This window comes from Camelus dromedarius, chromosome 25 (assembly GCF_036321535.1).
Source record: "Camelus dromedarius isolate mCamDro1 chromosome 25, mCamDro1.pat, whole genome shotgun sequence".
Taxonomy (NCBI): domain Eukaryota; kingdom Metazoa; phylum Chordata; class Mammalia; order Artiodactyla; family Camelidae; genus Camelus; species Camelus dromedarius.
Window position 1 is genome coordinate 3,380,927 of NC_087460.1, and position 9,740 is coordinate 3,390,666.

At 54.5% G+C, this 9,740-nt stretch overlaps 1 protein-coding gene across 1 annotated transcript; it reads right to left on the bottom strand.

The window, feature by feature from the left end:
* Nucleotides 1-763: 763 nt before the first annotated feature.
* FGF23 (fibroblast growth factor 23) lies at nucleotides 764-8,425 on the bottom strand. Its single transcript, XM_010982809.3, has 3 exons — nucleotides 8,230-8,425; nucleotides 2,533-2,636; nucleotides 764-1,204 (listed from the first exon to the last, which is right to left on the bottom strand). The coding sequence occupies exons 1-3, from the start codon at nucleotides 8,423-8,425 to the stop codon at nucleotides 764-766; spliced, it is 741 nt and encodes a 246-aa protein (XP_010981111.3).
* Between the last annotated feature and the right edge of the window lie 1,315 nt (nucleotides 8,426-9,740).

Consider the following 9,740-nt stretch of genomic DNA (forward strand, 5'->3'; position numbering starts at 1 on the left):
CTGAGAGGCATCTGAATTGATTCCCATTTGGAAAAACATCCTAGCAGGGCAGGTCTTCAGGAGCTAAGACCAAAGCTCCTCAAGCCCAATTCTCTCAAACCAAAGGCGGGGCCAACAGGCAGGGAAGAGCAGGGTCACCCTGGGCGGGGCTGTGGCTGCAGAGAGGAGGAGAGCAGGGCGAGGGGCCCACCCCGTCGGAAGGGTGGGTTTCTAGCTTGATTCCTGCCTCAGTGCTCCTGGCATTTATTCTGGCCAAGGTTTGACCACCCCACCACTAGTCTTGCTAATACCTCATCTGCAGAGATGCTCAAGGAAGAAGGAAGGCTGGAGATGAGGGTTTTCCGGGTTTGCCAGTTGAGCCCTTAATGCCCTAGGTCAAGGTTGCAAACTCGGACGCCAACAGGGTGCAGGCAGATGACATGAAATCGGGGTCGGGGGGAGGGCAGTGGAGAAGCTGCTGGCTTTGGCTTCTCCCTTCACCTTCCAGGTGGTGAACTCGCTAAGCCTTTGCTCTGTTCTGGGTGCTAGACTGGCAAGAAGAGGGGCAGAGGGACGAGCTGGGCAGGGGGAGCCCTTCTCTCCTCGTGGGGCGGGTACAGGTGGGGTGAGGAAGGTGAGGATCTCCGCTCCTCAGGCCTCAAAGGGCAATTCCCCGGGGGCCTCCCGGGAGGGAGCCGTGCCCCCACCTCCCCTCCTCGGGGTGTAAGGGGAGCCGGTCCCCCTCCCCACCCCCCGGGTTTCGTGAGTCTGGCGGCCGGCGGCCCTAGGCGAACCCGGGGAAGGGCCGGCACCGCTCGGCGCCCACCGGCCCGGCGCGCGCGTCCAGCCGGTGACCCCGGAGCACGCCCAGCGGGTCGCTGGGCGCGGGGCCGCCGTCCTCGGCGCTGGGCAGCTCCCCCGAGCAGGACGCGGGCGCGGGCGCGGGCGCGGCGCGGGCGCGCGGCTTCAGCACGCTCAGCGGGTCCCAGCCGTCGGGCGCGCTGCGCGTGTGGCGCCGGGGCCGCGCCGTGCCGAGCTGCAGCAGCGGGATCTCGTTCCTGCGCGACAGGAACTGCGAGAACGGCGGCGGGTTGGTGCCCGGCAGGAAGGGCCTCTTGGCCCGGCCCAGGCTGACCAGGAAGCGGTGCTGCGGCGACTGGTACACGTCGTAGCCGTTCTCCAGCGTCCGCTGCCGGAACCTGCAGCTCTCGGGGCTGAAGTGATGCTGAAACCGGAGCAGAGCGACCAGGTGAGGCCCGGGGCGTCCGAAAGCCTCCAGGTGACTCCGGAGACCCCAGCCCTCCCACCCTCTCTACTCGGTCGGTGCCTTTGACCCATCGTGTCCCGCGGGGAAAAGTTGATACTGACTGATTTCCAAACTGCCCGGCACCCAGCACTGACTTGCGGGCCGGGCAGCCCGGGGACCTCATAGCCCCACCTGGCGACTGGCTGCCGGCACAAGCCGCCCTGCGTCCGCCTTCTGGAGGGAGGCCCACCTAGATGCAGCCTTGTCCTGCCCTCTCTCTGCCTTCTGACCACTTTTTTTGGCTGAGAGGTGGCTTGGGTCTGCCTCCTCACCTGGACAAAGGTGGGCTGGGGTCCCTAGGGCCATACATAAGGGAGGGTGCTCACATTGGAGACAGAACTGAGTTTGGGAAATCAGGGCATGAACTTAATCTGCAGATGACTGGAACCCTCACTCTGCCACTAACTAGAGCTGGGTTTGACTGGGCACCTGCTGGTATAGTACATCGTATGTGATTTAACCTCAAAGTCCACGAAGTATTTTACAGGTGAGGACTTATCTATATGCCTGTAAGTGATCAACAGATATTTATGTATTTTTAATCTATGTTGTTCAACAGATATTTACCCACTCTGGGCTAGACACCGTGGTAGGTGCTGGGACACAGGAGAAAGCAAAGCAGATAGTCACTGCTTTCCCGGAATTTCTGGTGGCGAGGGCTTTCAAGATAAGCAGTCCTGCTGCTGTCCCATCTCCCGATGCTTCAGAACGTACTGCACTCTGCAGTTCGGAATTCCCTCGCTCACCCATCTGACAGACCAGCCATTGCAGCTGGGGCCCAGAGAATTCGTTACACATCTTTGACTGGGGAGTCTCATAGGGCCCGTGGTCCTTCCCACTTCACTTTTTCCAGGCGAAGAAACTGAAGTTGAGAGAAGTAAGGGGACCTGCCCAAGGTCAAGGATGTCTAGTAACAGAATTATGAGACACTAATGGCTCCTCACCCTCTCTTTCTAATGGACTTTACGACATGAACGTACGTGACTGGAGGTCCCGGGGTGGAGACAAGGTGCTGTGCAAAAAAATGGTACCAAGAGGGCAGGCCAGACCAGAGACTGAGAGCCCTGGCGCTAGAACCCCACTGTATAAACCTGAGCATTGGGTGCTTGGGCAGAATGCAGTACTCAGTGAGAGTATCACCAAGAGGTAATGCCAGTGGGACACCGACGCTTTATAAAACACTGTGTTTTGCCAGAGAAATTAGATCATTATTGGCAAATAATTACCCAGCACAAAAAGAAACTCACTGAGCCAAAAATGTTGCCTCTGACGTCCATGCAGAGGTATCGCCTGCTCATCACGCCTGTTATCACCACAAAGCCCGCGTCCTCTGATCTGATCGTCAGGGCACCTACGGAGAAAATCATTCAGGTCAAAACCTTGTTGCGCTCCAACTCCCACCTCCAGGAAGCCTCCCTTGATTGATCTTAAGGGTGGCATCAATTTCCCATAACAGTCCGCTCATTTCTTCTGACTCCCCCTGCCCCCACGCCTCCCCTCCCCCCCATGCCCCCTGCCTCGCCTCCTGCCTGTAAGGAGCATCCTGACCTCCCAGTGTTCTTCCACCTGAGCCAACACATTCCTCCTTCTGCCTGGACTGCCCTTACGTTCCCCTTTGCCTGCCCCATACTTCTTAATGTTTGTGGTGGTGCTCATGTGCTCCCAAGCCTTCTGCTTCTGTGATTTTTCAGTCTATGCTGAGATGTCTTTCAAGGGTCCAGTTTGCCTGTGGAGCCTGTTCCCCCACCCAGGTAGCCACGCAGGAGGCAGGTTTACGGGAGCCCACGCCCTGAAGGTGTCAGGAACTGTATTCGAGTAGACCTTCTCCTTCCTCCTCTGCTATTAAGGTCTCTCTCGCCTCAAGGCCAGACTCAGATGTCACAGTTTGTACGGAGACTTTCCTAACTTCTCCAGTCAGAAGGAACTCTTTCTTCTCAGCTGCCGCAGCACAGTGCCGCACCTGTCAGAGCACCTGTACCATCTCCCGCTTTAATACATTCTCAGATCTACTCAGAAGCCGACCGTTTATCTTTGCACATTGAATAGATGCCTGGACACGGGGGATTTCTTCTTGCTTCTTCATTGCTGTTCTTTGTCCTTTTCCCATTTGGCAGTGTCCCCCCCCCCCAACTCCCCAGGTGTGGTCCCACATGTTCTTTCAATGCCCTTCTCAAAAACTAGTCTGCGACAAGGGCCTGAAACCCATTCATACCACCGCCACCCTAAGTTATTGATAATGGCTTCAAGTAAGCCCGTCACCCGCCCCCGTGGGGACTTCTTTTGTTTTGTTTTGTTTTGGGGAGGTGATTAGGTTTATTTGCTTGTTTTGATGGAGGTACTGGGAACTGAACCCAGGACCTCGTGCATGCTAAGCATGCACTCATCACTGAGCTGTGCCTTCCCCCGTCCCCCCTCCCTAGACTTGCCATTTTAAGAATGACTAGTTAAAGTCTCCAGTTTTCTGTCTTGCAGCAAGGATGCAAGTAGACCAGCAGAGGTGTGAAAGGTGTGATAATTCAACAAGACTTCCTCCCCGAATGCTGTTTAATTACCTGTCATTTTCTGTTAGAATCATTTCTTGCAGTGTCGGGGCCACTCCTGCTTGCTTCTGCAGAATTTCCCCAGGTATCTCATTGGGTCTCATAGTCCCCAGGGAGGTAGCCCAGGCAGGGGTTCAAGTCTTCCAGGGACGTAGCCTGGAGACAGTGTAAATGCTGGGTGTCTGTGCCCAGTAAGCGGTGGCACCGCACAGGGTGACTTAAAGCTCAAATCTACCCCACGGAGGCTCAGTACAAAGCCCTCGGAGGAGGGCAGCCTGCACTGCTTAGATGCTAGCTGTGCACAGAGGGGATATAGGCTGAAACTGGAATGAGGCGGACAGAGGGAATGACGGGGGACCAAGCCCAGAAAGAGGGCCAAAGAGAAGAGGTCATTTGCTTCCAAGTCTGGCTAAGGATTAGGCTTCAGGGAGGCCTCTGGAAGTGCGGCGGGGTTTGGGAGGTGCAGAGGGTGTTAAATCTCCAAATGGGGTCTGCCACCGTGTCTCAGATCTGTGGCTAACATGGAGGTAAGGCCTGAGAGAAACACGCGGAACGCGTGGAACGCATAAGAAATTGTTTCTGACCTGAAACAATGCTCAGTCTAGTTGGGAAAAATGACACTTCGTGACTGGCTTTGAGTGGTTGCACCCTCAGTACATGACAAATTTTAAATTCTCAGAATAGCTGCAATTTTGTTAACGTTATGGTTGTTGGTCCTGGAAGTGGCAGCGTCTGACTTAGGGGATGAGGGAACTGAGGCCAAATGCAAGCTTAGGTATGCGACCCTAACATCCTCTTCCCGTGACCCTGTAGCTCGTCTCCAACTGAAATCACAACCAGCCTGAGAGGACAGAATCAAGGGCTGAAGCCCTTGCCGCAGACACCAGGCCCCTGGGGCGCGGTGCCCCAGGCGGCTCGGGGGACAGGAGCAGAGCCTGGAGCCGGGTCCCCGACACGCCCTGTGACTCTGCATCCTCAGGCAAGTCATCACTGTAGCCTCGGTGTCCTCCGCTCTGAAGACAGAACAGCAGCAGCCGTCTTGACTGCTTCACAGGGCGGCAACCGGGCTCGAACAGGAGGATGAGGTCAAAGTGTCTTAAAAGTGCTGAGCAGGTGGAAAGCACCGTGCGGGACGGCTGGTCTGCCCTCAAGGACAAGCCCGCACTCTGGCAGGCGTGCTGGCCGATGCCTGGGTCCAGTGATTGGAGAGATGAGTTGTTTAGGACTAGCAATGGTCTCCCAGGCTAGTGCCAGCAGAGGACAGCCTGCAGAGGGACGGGGACCCACTCTCGCAAGGATGCACAGGCTCGAGTCAGACCCCTAGGAGCCCGTGTGAAAGTTCAGCAAAGGGAAGAATTGATTCCCACCCACCCCCAACCCCATGCAGATGCCCAAGGCAGGTCTGCACAGACCCAAGGGCAGAACTGGGCAGAGAGAAGACACAAAACCACTGGCTGCTGGGGCCACACCTGCTGGAGCCAAGCAGGCATGAAGGACATCTCCCTCAGTGCTGCAGTGTTTGCAGGTGACCCCGGGAGAAGCAGGGGTCTGCTAGGTCATTTACTGCCATGTGACCAGGAGCCAGTTATGTAAGATCTTGAAGCTCTGTTTTCTCATACAGAGTGGAATCACTTACCCCATTTGTTCAACTTCAGGGCATAAGGAGACATTATTTATATCAGCTATAAACACACTTTCTAAATGCCAGTAATTGTTACTATTACCAGTTCGCTGCAGCCTGGGCTGGGAAAGTAGAAAATTTCCTGCTGTATTCCAGTCTCATCACCGAGCAGTGAAAATAAGATGGTAGGTGTACAGGGCTTCGAGGTCCCCGCGGGAGACAGAACACTTTGCCGTGTTAAAGAGCCCGAGGAGAGCTCAACTGCAAGTGGGCAGAGTGACGTGGGAGACGGCGGAGGAGGGAGAAGGTTCGGGATCCAGGAAGCAGTATGAATGGGCGTGTAACAAGCATCTCTTTGCTTCTGTTTTCACAAAGTGGGGGGCACGGGGAGCGGGAGGTGGCCTCGTTCACAGTAGGAAGGGGACACAGACATTGGAGAGGCTCCCTGACATCAGCTGTGAGTCCCAAGGGGACAGAATCTTGCAGGCAGATCATTTCCCAATGACCAACAAATCCAAATTGGGCTGGGCACTCAACTCTCAATCAAGAATTTAGTGAAGCACAATAATCAGACGAACCACGTTTCACTGGAAATGTGTAATCAATTAGGAGGGGAAAAAGACCCCGCACCCCACACCTTCCCATCGAGGTAAAACGCTGCTTTGCGTTCACCGAGGAGGAAACCGCAGGTCCTCCTCCAGCCTGTCTCTGCCCTGTGCTGTCCGCCTGCGGGCGCCACTGTTCCTCCTTTCCTCTCCTGGTAACTTTTTATCTCAGTGTATACATTGTTCCTTTGGTAATCTCACAGACAACCGATCTGAATAGTAAGGAAAAGCTATGTAAACGAGGAAAAGTGTCTCCCTCCCACCCTCCGACCCAGTCCCCTCCCAGGTTTGTTAACTGCCGGAGACACAGCGCTCAGCTCGGGTCCATGTGTGCCAAAACAAAATCCCATTTCTGTAAAAAGTAGTCTTGAGATCAGTTCAGTTCGCTTTGCTTCCTCTCAGTCATCTTAATTCATTCCAGCTAGTGCTCTGTGCCTCGTCTGGGCCAGAGGCCGGTGGGTGTTTGAGGAAAAGTTCCGGGATGCATGCTGTGAGCTCGGGAGGCTCACCTCCCCCCAACCCCACCCAAACACACCAGTCACGGCCCCCCTCGGAGGACTGTCTCTGGGGGCTTCCTTGCATTGAAAGGATTCCACGATTCTGGACAGTTTTTATCAGCATTCTCTAATTGTCTGCAGCTTTTGCCATCGATGAGCATCAAAATAATTTACCATAATCCTCTATCCTGCACATGAAATCACCTATCATCCTGAAGTAAGGGTGACCCTCCAGGAGAGGCGTGAACCGTGTCTCCTAAAAAGTCTGCTCATGAACTGGGAGACACAAAGGGATGGAAGACTGGAGGTGCTTGAGGAGCTGGGCCTTCTTTTGAAGTCACAGAGCTTTGCTTAATGTTGGACACATGGTAGGGTCTGTTAAATATCCACTGAATAAAATGAGCAACACTTGGGCTGCATCAATTGTGTCCAGACTGACTTCAGATTTTTGCCATGAGACTCACACTTGGCTTCCAGGATGCTGACTCCAGAGTCCTCCTGTAGCCCCTGAGTTCTAGAACCTGCTTGCTGTCTGCAGAGGCATCTCCTCTCTCCACCCATCGAGCGCTTGAAGAGCTTTGAACTCCTGGCTTTGCACGTGCCTCTGTCTCCCCACCAGGTTTAAGGACCTCTGATTCTTAGCCGAATGCTTGTCTCGCATATACAGCAAGGCCACAGCAAAGTTACCGGGTGCTTTAGTACCCCAGTAAAGGGCAAGTCATTATTCACGTAAGAAATTGTTTTTAATTAAACAGAGCCTGTGATTGCTCTCTCATTCCCTTCATTGGATCACTTTTCTGTATCCTTAGAGTCATTTTTACAAGTCCTTCTAACATAGAAGACCTTGCCTTTTTCAATATCCATCCTCCACCCTCCCTGCTGTCCCTTATGAAGACACCTGAAACACAGTTAATTGACTGCTGTGGACTGTGATCCAACCGTCCACAAACCTAATCTTCACAGGCATTCTGCTTGACTCAAGTTTTCGGGGAGTTCCCGACCAGCTCGATTTGCTACCCAGTAAGCCTCTCATCTGCACAGAGGAGCATCACCAGCTCAGCCCATACTGGGTACCACCGAAACCCTCAGTGGGCCTGTCGGATGGATGAGTGTGTGGATGGATACACGGATGCCCTTGGTCAGACTCATCGAGACAGCGCTCCTGGACTGCCTGCTTTTAGTACCTTCTTTCCTGAGGACTTTTATAAGGCCAGAATACTAGAAGCTCAGAGCTGGAAAGAACCCCTGTGCTCATCTCTTCCAGTCCTTGGTCTGATACAGGAATCTTGTTCACAACCTCCCCTGCCAACCCAGGCCAAAGTTCATGAGCCCAGACACGGCACCTGTTGACCAATCTGGCTCATTTCCCCCTCGCCTCCTTGCCTATCTTTTGCATATTTGTTTGACTCTTTGGATGAACAAAGAGAAGGTGGCTGCTATTATGGGAAAGACAGATTTTAGTTAAGATGAAAATTATTCTTGTTGGGAGAAACCAATAAATACTCATTAGGGAGGTGGCAGAATCTTCTCCCAAGGTTTAAACACACACACACATACACACATATACATGGATTCTGGGCAAGAAGCTAGGAGCTGGGTTAGCCAAGGCCTCCCCAAGTCCTGCAGGTGGATGGACAGAGGGACCCCCACTCTTCCCAGCCTGGACGGAGCCCGCACTCACTGTAGATGGTCTGCTGTGGTGAGCCGTCCACGTGGCCGTCCGTATGGATCTGCAGGTGGTAGCTGCTCCTGGCCGAGGCCGTGTACAGGTGGGTCAGGCCGCCCCAGCTGGAGCCCAGCAGCGGGGAGGTGTTGGGGTACCCTCGGACCGCACAGCACAGGGTGCCAACCAAGAGCCCGAGGCCGGCCCCCAGCATCGCTGCTCTCTGACTGGCTGGTGCAGAGTTTGCAACCTGACCCCGCTTCCCTGACTGCGCAGTCTGGCCTCGCTGGCAAGTTTCTCCTCTTCCTTGTTGGTTTCTGAAACCGTGAGGCTCCAAGGCTGCATTCCCTCCTTTCCCCCCTCTGACTTTTAAAGGGTTGCAGTGTGACATCAAACAGGAAAAACTCCGCTGTCCACATCCTCTGTGTTGTAATCAGCCCATTGGAAGAGAATACAAGGACCTCTGAGGCTCACGGAAGGCACGTCCAGACACACACACACACACACACACACACACACACGCACACACGCACAAGTTCAAGCCAACGCTCCAAAAAGTGAATGATGTGTGGGCAAAAGTTATCTGCAACTCTGGGCTGTCTGCTGACCTGCCCCACTTCCATCAGGAAATGTGAAGGCAGCCAGTGGTTCCGAAAAAAATCCAGCTCCAGCATGCAGGTGGCCAACGCCCCTGCAGTTCACCTTTTGCCAAGTTCACTCACGTTGGTTTTCTTGGCCTTGTTAATTCCAATCAGGAACTGTGCTCCCAGGGCTGTCTCGGTGCCCAGCACTCAGTGGGTGTCTGGGGAGATACAGAGATAACCCGGGACAGCATCAGGCAACGGCATCCTCTGAGACCCCCCAGTCCCGCTTCTCATGAAGATACGGGGACTGAGAGCCGTGGCACAAGAAGCAAAGTCGCTACCTTGGGAAGATCTCCAGACAGGGAGAAGGAAGAAAGGCCTCGGAGTCACTGCTGTTTTGCAAAATGCTGAGGTTTGATCTCTCGGTTTCCCTGACTTGGATGGCCGGGGGCGACTCCCCTGGTATAATCTCTCCAGTAGCTTGGAGGTGGGCTCAGGGAGCTCGTGAATGTCTGTTGGCTAAGCACAGAGGTCAGAGCCCAGGAGGGTCCCAGAAGCAGAGCTGCAGGCCAGGCACCCCCACAGTTAGTGTCTACGGGGGGCCTGGCTCCTGGGACAGTCCTAGCACACGTCGTCCCCTAGGGAGCCGGCCGCTGGCACACACTCTGCAAGAAGACACGTGAGAGGAGACGGCTGCTCTCCCCACTCCACATTTACTGAGTGCAGACCTCAGGCGGGTGGACATCGCAGCTGACGGAAGAGGGGAGAAGTGTGACCCGTGTGTCCAGGAGTTTCCAGATAAACATTGGGGACCATCAGCGACCACATGGCATGGGCACAGAGAGGTGGCATTTCTTACCCTGTGTGTGTACGTGTTTCTGTGGTTTATAAAGCATTTGCACAAGCACTCGCTCATCTGGGTCTCACTGCACCCCTGCGAGCAGA